A 17111-nucleotide genomic window follows, 5' to 3' on the forward strand; every position below is an offset into this window, starting at 1 on the left:
AAAAGAAGAGACATTTCCATTGTACTGGCAAGGAAGTGCTATAGATCTGTTCGTTCATCTTTGGACGCTGAGGGAAAACCAGTCTTTTTAAACATGAGTTTAGTAATATACACTACAGGTTTGTCATTCATCATAATAAACCTCTAATAGTGTAGACCTAAAGGCTAAATGAGCTGTAAAACTGTTAATAATGTTCCATAGGCATAGGTTACAGTACAGTATGGTCATTAAAAATGCATGCCAATGGCCTTATAGGTTAAGAACCTGTCAGTCATGAATGCATTAGATCAAAACTTAAAAATCATTATCATTTAAATAATGTTTAAAGGTTATGAGATGCTTGTAATAGCATTACAACACCCTGTTTGGCATCTGTAGACTCCATTGCAACAGTTTTAATGCTTGCATCAGAATGTGAAGTTTCCACTGATTGCATTTGTTGCCAAGGGCTGTAACTATGTTGGTTCATATTCAGGCAGGGCAAAGTGCACTTGCATTAAATGGTGAAAGTCAGTTTATGATGCTAGGAATCTGGATATTTAAAAAGGCATTTTAAATAGATATTTTAGGTTCGATTTAATAAATGCTTAGTTTTATTACCCATTCAAAAGATGTACAATTTTTACAGTTTGAAAATATTAAGTCTTATTAAGTTTGTCAAGTTCCATATTATGTATACTGGACACTGATCATTTAGTTCCTGTATCTAGTTGAATAGTTTTGATCAGAATGAATGACTCAGTTTCGTTTCATTGCACTGGTTGGGAACCAAATGTGAACAAAGAGTGTTCAATTCTCGGCGATGGTGATACAGTGTTTTATGTTTAGGTTTTCAGGTGAAAGAGGTAGAAGTTATCCATGAGTAATTTCTGAGAGTTCATTATCACATTTCTGACATCAGTCCACATCAGCAATGATTAAGCAATGACCAGCAACTTGAACATGATTGCCCCATGTGTTTTTTTTACTTTAAGGGATCTGTGCAAACAAAATGACACAAATAAAAAAGCCAAAAGCGACTGTTTTTATTGCAGATCATAGAAAGAGTGAAGTAAAGCAATGATAGCAACCAATGAAAGATTACAAAGCTTTTTATTAACTTAGATGAATTCAGAATTCTAAAAAGGGAGTTACCAAAACTCAGGTGCCACCACAGATAAGAGTTCTCTAGCAGCTTTGTTCTTTCCAAGGAATTTCAGGAGGCTTTTACGATTACCATCTTCTGATGCAATTCCAACTTTGAAATAGTTCCAAAACAATAATAATATTTTCCTTGCATGAAATCCACCCACCTTCAAAAATAAACATTTAAACCCTCAGAAAATGCTGAATCATTGTTCTCTGGCAGGATGAACTCAATCAACCTCAGTGTAACAATTGGCATGTCTCTCAGGTTATACATGTGCAGACTTGCCCTACCACACATTTCTCAAAACAACCGTAACTGGTGCTGCCTTTTTAGCACATCAAGTACACTTTAAAAAGTAGCCTAACAATATGTATGTGTTGCCTCATCCGATGTAATCACATCGATTCAATTTTATTCATATATTTATTATAAAACCAGCACAGAATGACTCAATCATAGATGGTATAGTTTTTTTGTTTTTATTAACAAAGTATCAAAAACAAACAAGAGAAAGTCAAAATGAAGCCATACATATTTCATATAAATTTGTAATTGAATTTTACAGGCTATTATCTTCTCAATCATGACTTTTGGTATCAATTGCAGTTGAACACTTTGACATGGACACCAATAACGTGATAAATATGGATTTAACTACAAATAGAAAGTATGTTTTCAATACACATTTAATGTCAGTAGTACCATATTTTGTGGTATGTCTGTTTAAACAAACATTCATACACACACACACACACACACACAAAAGGAAAAAAGCTACCTGACACCTGCATCACTTAACCTTTCAGTACACGACAGAACATACATTTAAACAATGCAACTACGCATAAATTTAAACATGAGGGAGAAGTATATGAAAAGATTAGGTGTTTTCCTCGGTTTCATATAAATGGAGTGATTTTAATACTCTAGTACACATTTCTGAAATAATAGGAAATGCAGTCACAGGGGCTGATCAGATGTCTTGCAGTATGTGTTTCTTCACTGACAACAATACGTGACACTAAAATTGCATGACACATGATCTAGGCACATAGCCAGACAATTAATAAGAGCTTTACTTCAAGTTTTTTTTTCTTTAGGATAAGCCCAGCTAACAAAAATATGTTCTATGTAGATTTTGCTAACATTCCCATTAAGTTATTTCTGAATCTTCTCTGAAAGTTTAAAACGTCCCACTTTTTTTTTTTCTGGGTTATGCGAATGTTAGAGAAAACATTAAGGGGATGCTCCATTTAAACCGTTTGCAAACATTATGGGAACATTACTTCTGAATGTTATGCAACCAACTAAAACGTTTCAGAAAAGGATATTTCAAGATGGTTTTGAGAAAATTTTTTAAGACCACATAACTTTGAATGAACATTCTATTAATGTTACTGGAGATCCACTCTTATTTTTCACAAAACCTTGTTAGAACATTAGGCAAGTTCTGAGAATATTTCCTGTTAGCTGGGAGTGTAGAGGTTTGTGCATCTAGACAATAAAACACACAGCTACAGTATATGAAAAATGCAACATCAGAAAATAAGTATGTCCTTGCTAATAGCACAAAAACACTCTTTTTTTATAGTGGGCTGACAAATGCAGATCTTCCTGCTCACAGCATTGCAACAACAACATAGTCAGACGGTTGAGGTGACAGCGAACAGGCTTTACGTGACAAAAGGTAGAAACTTCCTTGTAGTGTGCAGGACACCTCATTATCTCAAAGTCCATTATGCGTCGACTTCCCTGTTATGTTATCAGTCTATTTAATAAGAGTTTCCTGCAATATATATATATAGACCAAGTCCTGAGAGATTAGTAGCAGCTTGAAATACTTCATGTGGCATGTTATGTGGACAACTAGCAAGGCAGAGGCCACAGATAAATATGTAACTAAACAATTTTGTCACCCTGTATGTCTTGCCAATAAATGAAAATATACACGCAAATTACTACATTTGTTTAGTCTCACTAGAATAGTACTTGCTGTCAAACACACCACCAGGGTTTCATTTAACCAACAAGCTGATAAATAAATGAAATCATGTTGTTCTAGGATCAACATGACATCAGACTTTGGTGCATATAAAAAGCATAACATGTTGAACATACATACAATTACAAACACATTTAAATAAAAGGAAAAACGCATCAAATGTCCTTCTAGTGCTTTAACAGTGTCTTTCAGTGTATATCAGATCGACCTCAACTGGCAGCATGGCAGACGCCCCGTGTTTAGTCCTTTATAACGTGGGTGAACCTTCCAGCTTTCCTTGGCAAGGACTGCCAAACCATTAGCTTCTTGCCTGTACAGTTTGTGATTTAGAGATGTCCACAGCTAGTTGGTATTGAGATGTGTGTTGGTCCACTTGTGGTTAGATTCAGACCCTGCAGGGTGGTCTCTTTGATTTGCTGGATGAAGAGCTTCCTCTCGTCTTCAGGGGTCTGGCCGTTCTGAGCTCGGACGATACAGGTGGGCCTATGCAGGTTGAGCATGTAAACTAGCTGCTGCTTTTGGTTCTTCAGCTCCTCAATCTGGGCTTTCAACTCAGCATTGATGGACTCCAACTTCTCTGACTCCTGAATTAAAAAATAGAAGCCATTTATAGAACATACATGAGTGGAAAATTCAAGAAATAATATTTTAGAAATATTTAAAAAAAAATAATATGTAAAAAAATAAAACAATAATAATATTACATCTATATTCTAAATATATATATATACACACACACGGTATATAAATAATATAAAAAAATACAAAGTTTTAAATTAAACTTGAATATAATAAAGACAAAAAAACAAAGAATACCATTTGTAAATTGTCTGTTGTCTCCTTTTTCTTGTTTCTGCATTTCGCTGCTGCAATTTTGTTTCTTTCTCTCCTTCTTTTTCTCCTTTCATTCTCCTCTGGAATGGTCTGAAAGGACAAAATTGATCACATGCGTTCAAACATACCTATAGAGTGTAATACATACTGTATTTTATGAAAGCAAAACGGCCTAATGATTCTGAATTAGCTCCACAAGTGGATGAACAAGTGAATTGTGCAAGCATGGCTTTTCTACATGCATGTTACTCAATATAACTAATGTGAAATACGAGAAATAACATTTGATTAAATGTTCTAGCTGTAAATGAGTCTTTCTTACCTCACGCTTCATTACAGGTGGTTCAGTAGGGTGATCTGTGTTCATACACGCTCGGTCAGGGGTCAGGGTGCTCATGCCGTTGGACAGGCGTTTGTTCTGAATGGCGTTGCGCAGCTCCTCTTTCACTAATGGAGTGAAGCTGGTGAAGTCGTCCAGCGTGAGAGAGCCAGGTGGGGAGAGGCAAGGTACCAAAGCAGTCGCACTGATCTCCGAGGGACCCAAACCAGGATGCTGGAGCATCATTCCGATATCTAAAACATTTGAAGCTAGATTTAAAACATGGTCTTAATAAGAAAACTTTCTGTAGTCAGATACAAACTCTACCACCTTCTCAAAAAATTATTAGACTACTGACTAAACTGTAAAAAGTTAGTAATGTGATAAGAATGGTAAATGTAAATGTATTTCAGAAATAAAAAGTATGAATTTATATAAATATATGCATATGTTTATTATTTATTATAAACTATTTATATTTTTATTCACAATTTATGGAGAAAATATTATATTTAACAAGGCAATAAATATATTGCTTAAATAGGTTAAAATTACAGAAAGTAAATCCCTTTTTATAGTATCATTTTAACGTTTAATGTATGCTAGAAAGTAAGTTTTTATGAGCTTAAAGATTAAAGTCATTTGGCCTTCAATAGTACCACGTATTATTCTCTGTACATTTTATGGTGATTTTACATTGCAGATTTAAATAGCTCAAATAAGTTAGTATAATAAAATAATAAAAGGTAATGGCATGTACAATGTGCTATTCCGTAGAATATTATAATATTTTTTTAGGTTCTGGCAGCATTTGTATAGTCTAAAATATATCAAACATTTATTTGAATATTATGCGATTACATTCAATTACTACACTCGAATTATTTGTAAAATATATGTACTGGTTATATGCACCGCAGGTCTATAATCATAATCAGTAGTCTGTAATCCAGTAAAATCATCATCTTAAAATGTTTAATAAACTCTAATCCGGTTACAGTGAAATCTCTTTGTAAATCGTTAAAGTAAACCGTTTTTCTTTATTTATTTTCTTTTTCTTAATTTGTTTTACAGTCAGCTATAAAGATTCGCCAACAGAACTAGGTAGTCTACATAAAATAATCAGTTATTCGGATATTTCAACACGAGTTAGCCTACCGCAGCCCAGTTCCGCACAATAGTTTGCAACTATTCTATAGGACTTAAGTTCATGCTGAGATAACAATTAAATAGCCTACAATAAAATATAAACATAAACAACATAAAAGATTACACTATGACTATAAATTTAATTATAATAAGTACAATCGCTTGACCCAAAAAACAGCTGTATTGAAATCGGTCACTAGCTAAGTTTATTTCTCAGAACATAGCGTAGGCAGTTTCCACAGTGTGTTCTAGAACACTTACAACAAAATACATACATAAGACGTGAAACAATGTTTTCACTCACCTTGTTTTGACTGAATAAAACGCGCGTGTTGTGATGCTCTCCTCCGACGGAGTGTTCTCGCGTTCAGCTGCTGAAGTTACAGTTGTCGCCGGTTTGTTGCATCACCTCTTTTTATGGCTGGAGGACGTGAACTACTACTGGGGGCGGGGCGAGTGACCTCACCCTATTTATAGTATCGGGAAAGCTTTCTTTGCGGTGATGCAACCGGGCAACCCTCCGTGCGCACCATAACTGGGCAAGCTCAGCCCCTGTCTTCCCCGTGCAATGGAGGAATCGAAGCCTGACATGTTAACCTAATGAGCAAATAAAGACATACCCGTGTAATGACATGGGATCTCTGGAATGCTCTAGTGTAATAGGCTACTGAATATTTATGAAAAAATGAGAGGAGAAATTGACTGGCTAGTTGGTCAGAATGAGACCAGAAAAATCACTCGAACTCTGTTAAACACTCATATTTTGTCTGTTGGAGAATTGTATGAAGATGGAGAGATGATCCCAAGGTCAGTGTGTTGCTGTCTTTTATTCAGTCTGTCTAGTGTTTTAAAATCCATGAGTTAGGAATCAAGTGTGAACAGTTGGTTTTGCACGTCCACTAAAAATGTTTTCACCATTTAACAACTTAATGACCAGCCGTTTAACTTACCCCAGTCATTTTTGATTTACATTCGAGTTTTCAGAGGTTGATTTCTTCATCAGTACTTAAATTAAAAAGTTTAAAGTCATCAATGTAACTTTGCATGATTTTCCAGAGCATAAACTAGGTTTTCAATTTTAGTGCGCTGAAATTTTTACAGTGTGCTCAACTTTGAAAATATAATTTAAGGTTGTAAATATTATTAGGCTATATATTGCGGCATGTAAGTTTATACATGACTTTATTATATTCTATTTGTATTATTCTGAAGCTTTTGTGATATCAGTTTATCGGTGGGGTAAAATCAGTGTTAGATATAAATATGAGTAGACAACATCAACAAATCAACAATCTATTAAATAATCCGATAAAGAAACAAGGGTGTAAAGCAAACATTAGAGCTCATAGTTTTTGTCTGTTCACTTTGATATGTGCATTGGATGGATGTTCAGTGGAATGATTATGGAGTGATTTCAGGGAGTGGGCAGACCGCAGTGTCTGCATTCCTCTACTGGATGTGAAGCACAGCTCTATTGCTCTAGTTGGGTTATTACCCACCCCGGTATATGCTCTTACATCTGTGTTCTGGAACTTTCCAGTGATCTCTCTTCACCAGTCCTGGTGGAATCACTACTAAAACACTCCCTAATTACATACAGTTGTGCTTGTACACAAAATATTGTTACTAAGGAGTCATGTCTAAACATGACACAAAGGTAATATTTATTTTTCCCGAGAGAAATGTTGACTGTCGGGCTAATGAATCTGGGTAATAAATAAGTTCCATTTGACTTATGACATGAATTTGCTGTTGTTGTTTTGACATCCACTGATATATGGAAATAATAAGTGTTTTTGGATAATTATATTCAGAGTTTTTTGTATTTTTTTTAATAGCATTTCATGTGGTTTCTGAGTGGTTTATTTTTCCTTATTTGCATTTTGCAAAAATGTACAGACATACATTACAAAAAAAAAAAATGTCTTTGCTTTTTACTTGTCCTGTTTTGAAATCTCCCGATAGATGAAGATTAATGAAAATGAAGAGAAGCTTTCACAAATACACAAATATTCTTTTAAGCTATAGTATTTTTTTCTCTTAGTAGTTTAATAGGCTTTAAAACTGTCTGTTTGTGCTTTTTTGTGTTTTAATTTTTTTTGTATGTTCTTTTATTTAATTTTAATTATCTAATTTATTCTTATTAGTATTTTTTCCCCTCCTCACTCTAGTTCAAGGTAGTTATTGGTATTTGTTTCTGCTTGGTAATAAGTGAAAATCAGTACAATATGTAATATGTAAATCAGTACAATAAATGTATTGTTCAACATTAAGGCAATTTTTTAAATTTTAATAAATATTAATAATTTAATAAATAAATTAAATACTGTAAAGATTTACAGTCTGAGCTAGCTACTAAGGTAAATTTATAAAAAAAATTCTAATGAGACATAATATTCAGTTTATGTTTGAGCTAAAAATGTATACCAGACATGTGTGAGCCCGTGCAAGATACCATCTATATCTAAAACATTATACAGAGCTTAATATAGCAGTGTTCACCATCTTATCATCTCTTTATCATATCTGGCAGGACAAAATCATGTCATAGAGTTCAGCTTGTGCTCCATCGTATAAAGTCAAACAGGTGTTTAAAGGCCTGTAGCCAATTTGTGTCTGGGACATGGATATACAGCTGTTATGATGTCAATATTGACCTATTAGCTATTAATACACAGTGAAGATTCAGGAGAAGTGATTTCACTTTTCCATCTGTTATGTGTTCATTGTTGTCTATCAACAAAAATGTGAAAGGTTTGAGTGAAAGAAAAGGTGAACAAGATACGTCCTTATTTTAATCAGTATAATATGATGGTCCTTTCCATTCAGTTTCTTTATGATGTGAAGAAAACTTTGCAGCCATATTTTTAAACGTCTTTCAGTTTTGTTATTATGACACCCCCAATCAAGCTATCCATATCTTTATTGCTGATCTGAGTCTAATAAGATTTTTGATAAGAACAGTCACGAGTTTAAAGGAGGTAATTTCCTATGTATGTGAGTATGTATATAAAAAATAGGAATCATGATTAAATCACATATAACACTTGATGTACTAGATTTTACATATATTGTTATGTATATAATAATATTGCATGTATCTTTAATTTGGCTTCACTTCCATTTTGAAAACTACTTGTATTATGTACAAAGTGTTTATCTTTCACTTTTGTTTTTACCACACATCCACTATCTAACAACCCAACGTTCACTATATTTCATAATCAGTATCATAGTCACCATTATAATTAAATTATGCCTATTCTCTCTGTATTTATGTATATTTTCTGAAGCACTTTCTAAAAAAAGAAAGAAAGAAAAGCCTGATATTTGTATTCTTCTTTCTTTTCTTGTTTTCTTTTCTTTCCAGTTCCATTCAACTGTGATTATGAAAAAACAAGGCTTGTGGTTTTATTAAAACCAAGTTCAAACAAGAATATAGTAGTTCATAATGTAACCAGATTAATTTGATTTAATTTAGATAATTAATTAATTTAGATGATTTTAAATCATTTAATTTCCCTTTCTTGTACTTTTTTTTCTTTTTGAAACTCCAGAAGATGTGGCTTTTGTGTCACAGACACAGGTTCAACAGCGCACAAAGCACTTTCATAAGAAGCACAGACTTCTCATTGTTTCTTTAAGACACGCACGCGAGTATTCTCGCCAGGGGGGACACGTCATCCTTCCGGGAAATTGAGACTGTACAGTAATCCTGAGTATTTCCCTTGTTTATTTGGCTTGGAGGAGAGAAGTCAAATCACCCTTTTCCAAAAACATCGCGCGTTTGAAACGAAACGTATATTGCTGGAATAATGAAAGGTCATGGTCGATATTTTGATTTGCACTTTCGGTCTGACACATCGCATTCCAGTCAAACGTTAGTCATCGAAAAAGCCTGCTTTCTCTGTTAGATGTCATGAAATCTAATTATACAGGACGATATCTGTTAGTATACCATAGCTCACTATGAACACAGTCAATTCCTTTAAATGTATTATATTATCATCATTTTATTTTAATATTAATATTTTATTTTAAAATATTTTTGTATTATTATTTGAATTTATGCTTTGCTATTCTAACAACAACTTAATTAACTATAGTATTTTGCTGAGACTATAGATAGCATAGTCATTTTTGTTGTATATAAAATAATATTTATTTTTACGTATTTATTTGTTACTTCCTAAACTAATTACAAACGTTTGAACCTAAAAGTAAAAGTCAAGACCCAAAAATGGTTCATGGGTCTGATGTAGGAAAAAAATTAAAATAATATATATATATATATATATATATATATATATATATATATATATATATATATATATATATATATATATATATATATATATATATATATACATATATAATATAGATAATATTTGGCACAGTTTTTTTTTCTGTCACACTTTTGCTGTTGTTTAAGTATTTACGAAGTATTAGTTATAATTTTAGTTATATTTTTCTTATTGTTTGGGGTATATTCAGTTCATTAAAAATGTTTATATATATTTAGAAATGTTTTGTTAACTTTTATATGATAAATAATTTTTATAATATGTCGTGTCTTCACATGGTGTCCAATGTAAAATCTGGGTCTTGAAGCAAAACAAGTCACTCCAGGTGGTTTCAAGGCTCATAGACCTCAAAGTGACTAAATAATTGCCCATATTTCAAGTCTGACAACTGTGTTTTTTTTTTCTTTCTATATTTAGTAGGAGTTTTGTGTGGGCTGAGATTGATATTTTCCAACCAGCCTTGTCAGTGGATACAGAACATATGCAAGCTTCTTCATCTTGTGTATAATAATATAAAATAATATTGTATTACATTATAGAATGTAATAATATATGTAATTGTTGATTGTATTTTTGAAATTAATTGTTAATGGTAATACTAAAAGGTACATTGTCTTTAATGACTCAGCAGCTATGTGGCCCAAATATCTATAGCATCACTTGCTCAGTATAAACGTTGACACTGCTTTCTCTAAATAATATTTTATATTTCTTTCCTCTTACATATGTGACATAGACATCTGTATGGCTCATAGTTATTTATAAAGTCCCAGTTAACTCAGTGCTACCTTCACACTGCCCTCGCCCTGGTACACAAACCACAGCACTGTGTACGTGTTTACTGTCCATAGTGACGGACTCCCGCCCAAAAGACTTTCGTCACAGACAGTCGAAGTAGGGAAAGCCAGGATTCCCAACCCCATCGCAGGCTGTGACCTCATTTCTCTCTCCAGCAGACCTCTTGCATTTTGTTATTTTCGGACTTTTATGCAAACAGCATGTAGGTTGGGAGTAAATACCTATCATTCCCCACAAAAGCAGAAATTCCTTACGTAATTCATAAGGAAACCAAATTGAATCACACTTGGATCGTAATACATGTAAAACATATTTAGTGAGGACTTCCTCTTTTTGGAGGCGCTCCTTTTCCTGTCTTCAGTTTTTGGTTTCCATTAAGAATGAAACTTCTTTTTATGGTAATGTAAATTACGTTCTCTACTATCCGCTTCCTGTAGATGGGAAAATATATTGCAACATGTTCTATGACTAAGGAAGTTTTATGAATTTTTTTTTTTTTCATTTCACATTGCCTACCTCAGGCAAACCTCATTTTCATCATTCATTTCCCATTCCTAACTTCTTCAATTTGCTGTAAATTCAAAGAACTGGATTAATTGGGACATTTGACTTCTTACTGGCATGTGGAACGTAATTTGCTCTAATTTCTGGTATTTCATTTCAAGCAGGGAATTGAAGCAGCACAGGCCTCCTATAAAACCCAATGCACTTAGTCTTAAAGAGCCACCTAATATATAAGAAGTCACATGACTGCCTGTAAAGTATGTAGCTCTGAATGATAGAAAAATTATATGGTGAGCACAGAGCTGCACGAGAGACTTCAGCCAATCAGCTTGTTAAATTGAGATGACATCATCTGACTGCTCTGTGGTGTGACTACAGTAGGCATCATTGCAGCATAGGATTAATAGTTAATGATAATCCCTTGAGATCAGCCAATCAGATTGCAGGAAAACCAACAACACAATGCAGGACTGAAGCCAGATCGCATATTTACTTTGACAAGAGATTCAGCACAGGTAAAATTATGTAAAGGATGAAGATTTCTAACAACATTGTGATATTTGTTTTCTAAAAATGCTTATTCATAATTTTCGGAGCACAATACAGTTCTATATACTGTAGACTATTTTTCAGCAATTTGGTAGAATATTAACATGCATGAGCTCATGGGATGATGAGTTCATTGTGTGCAATCTGACATCATGATGAGTCAGAGAGTAACAGGACTCTGGAAATGCAGGTAAAGGCAGATGAGTCATAGATCAGCAGCAAAACAAAACCGCCCTGTCTCAGCTTTTCCTGATTATTATTTAAAAGACAAATTCTCATTCACAGTCTCTTTTTATACTTTTTTATAAATTCTTTTGTAATGTCATTTAAGCTAGCCCATGCTATTATTATGTCGAGGAAGACTGTAATCTTATAAACCCAGGGGTTTTCAAACTAGTGTCCGGGAATACCCAGGGGGCCACAAGATGGTCTGTGGAAATATTTAGAGACAAAAAGTTGTAAATATTTTAAAACTTAATAAAGGAAAAAAAAATAGAAAAAAAATAGTTTAAAATAAAATTAATTAGTAAATAAATAGATAATGCATCTAACAGTACAGTGCTATAATGAATATAAAGAATATAATGTCTAAAATAGAAATGAAATATTTTTGGTCCCTTGCACAAGGTTGATCACATTTAGAGTGCCATGGCATCTAAAAGATTAAAAACCCTGTTATAAACCTGTTAAATGAGTCATGTTTTTTGACAACCAATGTTCTTCATTAACAGTATACACATTTTATATAATATTTGTTTACAGATTGCACTTACTATGTTCATAGCATGATTATTTAAAGGTCAAGTGTGCTATTTCTGCAACACACAAACAGATTTCAAACCCTCACCCCATTCTTAAATATTTGGTTATATTCTTTGTCTGGCACTGTTATAAAAGCATACAAGTTATATAAATGTTTGAGTATTTTGTACACATGACATGAATAATAAGTTAAAACCTTTTAGAGAGCACTGTATAATCCAAAATTGCTTAGTCCTGCACTATTATGTAGGCTAATATAGGCTAACAGAGATAATGTTATTCAGTCTTTAAAATGATTACAAGAAGATATTTCTCTTATATTCTTGATGTAAACAGTTTCAGTAAAAAGGTCATGGGACAGAACCAAACACCCATGTCATGTAATGAAGGGGAATTTCCTGTTTGCTGATACACAACAAAAAGCATGCTGAGCACGGAGCGAGTCATGTGACTTGAGGTGCTTTCATGTGGTATTTGCAATATGGAAAACACCCACATAATTATTCTGCATTTTCAGGCGGCTTATGCAACAATGAGCCCATTCTTGCTGTTTCCTCATATATAGCTCATCCCTTGTCAAAAACAAAAAATACATGTCAAAAATATGACCCATGCAGTTTCAGCTGTCTAATCTACTTCATAATTATTTGACGTCATGTTTTTATAAACTTTGAATCACTGAATTTCTTAACTCATTTTCCTGTACACCCTGCTGGTGTGTAGGTATCTGCTGTGGTATTAGCCACAAACTGACCCACATAGCTGCCCGAACGATGTCTCAAACTGATGTAATTTACTTGTTTACTCCATAGGCTTGTGCTTAGCACTGTGTCTGGTACAAGACTTGCTGACCTCAGAACCTGACTGTATCCTGCAGATGCTTTCTTATCCAAAACAATTTACTGTACACTTAGTGACAGTCAACTCTGCATGAAAAGAGATAGTTCACCCAAAAATGAAATTCTATAATTAATCATACATGTTCAGAACAACATAAGGGTGAGTAAATGATGACAGAATTTTCATTTTTGGGTGAACTATTTCTTTATCACCTCAGATTCTACCATATCCCTAAAATCTAGATGACTCTAAAGGTCTTAATTTGGCTGAATTTTGCTTGATTGAATAAAAATGTCATATATTACTAATTAATTAATTAAATTAGTATTAAATTACAAATGGAACAAAATGCACACAGTACCATTACTGATCAGAAATTTGGTTTCATTACGTTTTTTTTATTAAATAATATTTTTATTAAAAAATTATGCATTAAATTGATTAAAGGTGACAATTAGACTTTTTTAGAATTTCTATTTCGAATACATGTTCTTTTTTCATTAAAGAATCCTGAAAAAAATGTATCTGTATATGTATATTTTATGATAATAATAACATTTTTGAGCACCAGATCAGAATGTACTTAGAGATTACAATGATTTCTGAAGGATCATGTGATGCTGAAGACTGGAGTAATGATTGCTGAAAATTCACACAAATACATATTAAAATATATTCAAATGGAAAACTTTTAAATTGTAATAATATTTCACAATATTGCTGTTTACTTTTTTATCAAATAAAGCCTTGGCATAAAAAATAAAGACATTCACTATTTTGTGACCATAAAATTCTGAAAATTATACAAATATAATCACAAACTAAACTGACAAATCATAAGATTATGCAATGTCGCGATTTGAACAAATAGCTATTCATTCTTAATGTATTAATTAATTTCTTTCCAGTACATTAAAAGGTGACATATAGTCTTATCCACAAAGGAGAAAGGTTTTTTGGGGGTGAAAAGAAAGTATTTGGTCAATAGGGTTGTGTTTTGTGCAATAGCATTTGTCATATGCTTCCCACATGTTCAGGAATCTATTCTGTCAGATATTACTTAATTTCTTCCCGATTTTATTTCTGTAGAAAGTTGTGACCTAGTTGTTTAGTTCCTATGAGCTTGATTGTAGATATGTGCTGCCCTCTAGAGTAACCTGGGAGAATTTTATTTCAAGGAAGAGGAGCTCTGGCTGCAGACCATGGGCGAGTGGAGCTCCACTCTCAAACCGGAAATACGTCACCTCCACTTGAAAACATCAAGATGGCGTCGCCGGGAGTACTTCAAACTTAAACTCAGGTAATTTTATCTCTGCATCGCTAAAATGGTGAACTGACGCTGTTGTAACGTGCAGTGTAAGAAAAACGCACAGAGCTTACGTGAAATTACTCACAAAAGGATTTATAAACACTATGGATTTATAGATTTATATCGCGAGCAATGTTGATGTCTGGCCACTGATCTATAAATCATATAGATCAATGTGTCTGTGCAATGTTTTTTTTATTAAGTTATCAAGTTCAATTACAAACCTTTACGTCACATTTCAACAACTGAACACATATTATTAGTGTTGATACAGCCAAATAGAAAGAAAAAAAGATGGAAAAAAACAAATAACAATAATCACACCATAAGATAAAACAGATTAAATAAGAGAAAGAAAAAGAAAGATGAGGGTCTTATTCTAACAACAAAAACAAGTTCAAAACATACAAGAGTTTCTGGGCGTTCCTGTCCATCCTGTAATGAAGAGACTTTGCAAATATCTTTAGTTCATTCTTCCATCCGCTGAAGTGAGGGTTAACCTTTAAAAACTTACATCTATGAATCTAGTATTTGCACAAAGTAATTAAGTTATTTATCAAAAAGTCTAGGATCTTTTTCTTCAACAATACTCCAACCTTAATTGAGATCACAGTCAAAGGGTGTATTGATATCTGTTTGGAATGAAGCCAGTTTTGAAATTCCAGCCAAAAAGTCTGTACAGATTCACATTGGAAAAACATATGATCTACAGTTTCAATATCTTTCTCACAGAACCTGCATGAATTGTTCTCCCAATCAAATCTTTCTTGTAGGAAGTTATTAGATGGATAAATGTCATTTAGAATTTTAAATGTTACTTCTTTGGCTTTAGGAAGAACTGGATAAGTAAAATAACACTTCCTTATTTTCTTTGCCTCTTCTTCACTAAATTCTTGAAGAACATACTTTCTTTTCAGTTGACTGGGGAAGTACAGTTTCGTTAATACATTTCTGATAAACTTATTTGTTAATTGTTTGCTCTTTAAATTTTTACCTTTGGTACATGATGGATAGCATAGGTGTAACTTAGTTTTTGGTGGCTTGTGGTAAAATAACGTCGTGAATAATGACAGGACACGATCGTTTTGTATGTGTATGCCTTTAGCATTTGTTATATAATGTTAAAAAGGTCATATGAGGTGGTTGTTTTCATATTTAATTTTTCATTCACTTCCAGGGATAGGATTGGCATAGAAGATGCAGCACTCTTTACATTTTAAATATATGTTGCCACCCTAGAAGTCAAAGTCTTTTTACATGTGACATTAACATGTACATATTTATTTTTTCTATTTTGTTGTTCTGTTATTCTATTGTTTGACTTTTTTTGTTTCAGATCAAATGTATATCAAGTGTTATCCATCCTCATAACACCTCCACAAATAGAGATTGGAACTTCTGAGCACCATAACCTTGTCTGCTTTGGGACTGTCATAAGTGAATGATGCAGTACTTTTCTGTGTTGAATTAACATAACGTCAGTACACAGACATAGTTTTGTTCCAGTTTTGCTGTGCTCATGTCTTTTTTGTGTCCCCAGCCCAGCAATCAGATGCATCAGAACAACAAAGCACAACTGTGGTGGCCCAGGCACCTTCAGCAACAAGTAAATTGCTTTAACATTAATGATAATGAAATGTCAGTATTGTAATTAAACTTGACCCATCTGACGTAATTGTTAATTGCCAGAGATTTAACAACACTGTCAGTCAGGAGCATATTTAACAAGAGCCACACTCAACTGGCTTGATGGTGACTTCAGTAAGTGTGGTTGACCCTCTTGTTTTTGTGGCTATAACAATTAGGCTAAGTAATCTCACTCTCTTCCATTTCCCTAACATGAAACTTTTGACTGAAACATGAAAATGATACTGAACAGGTGCAGTGAAGATATTTAAAGAGACACTATCACTATCTAAAGTACAGAAAGCCGTACATCATCTCTAGGTGCAGTCACCTACAGTGCAGCCAGCTTCACAAATACTGTGGGGCTGGTCACCAGAAAAATGGACAACAGGGAGTGCTTTTAGGGTTTTACTCCTCAAATGACCACCCTGGCTACTGTAGCTGGGATTGCTTCACAGACGATGGAGGTCTTGAAGAGTAAAGTGTGCATGCGTGCGCGCGTACACATTGTTTTTACTGTAACAATTATGGTCACTTGCAGTTCATGTGTTTTCAGTGTAGTGTAAGATGTTTATTATTATTATTACTCAAAAACCATTAAAACTTCTAAATTGTGGAAGTTATTCTTCATTATTTTACTGTGGCTATTTTGTATATGTTGTTATTTTGATTAAAATACAAAATTCAACACACAAAATTCTGGTTGAGGTATTATTTTAATTATTTAATATTTCATTATTTTTTCACTGCTAAATATCACAAACATAAGGTTAACTTTCTAAAATCTATGGAATGTTACATTGGCAGTTGTACATTGGTAAAACAAACATGAACAAAAGGCAGAAGCCCTAAAATATGGATTCTGGATGTCTGTAGTGCAAATTGCTGGTGGGAAATAAAAAAAAAGCTGTCGTGTCATAAACCGTAAAAGATTAGTATATTATTATTTTTTATTATTTCTACTAGGTAAAAGTACAGAACATATT

General features: G+C 33.3%; 1 protein-coding gene across 1 annotated transcript; it reads right to left on the minus strand.

The window, feature by feature from the left end:
* Positions 1-1797: 1797 nt before the first annotated feature.
* On the minus strand, positions 1798-5882 carry LOC132092249 (cyclic AMP-dependent transcription factor ATF-3-like). The gene is made up of 4 exons (XM_059498413.1): positions 5738-5882; positions 4288-4538; positions 3948-4055; positions 1798-3715 (listed from the first exon to the last, which is right to left on the minus strand). Exons 2-4 carry the CDS (start codon positions 4528-4530, stop codon positions 3458-3460), a joined length of 609 nt encoding a protein of 202 aa, XP_059354396.1. The 5' UTR covers positions 4531-4538; positions 5738-5882; the 3' UTR covers positions 1798-3457.
* Positions 5883-17111: the final 11229 nt, after the last annotated feature.

This window comes from Carassius carassius, chromosome 18 (genome assembly GCF_963082965.1).
Source record: "Carassius carassius chromosome 18, fCarCar2.1, whole genome shotgun sequence".
NCBI lineage: Eukaryota > Metazoa > Chordata > Actinopteri > Cypriniformes > Cyprinidae > Carassius > Carassius carassius.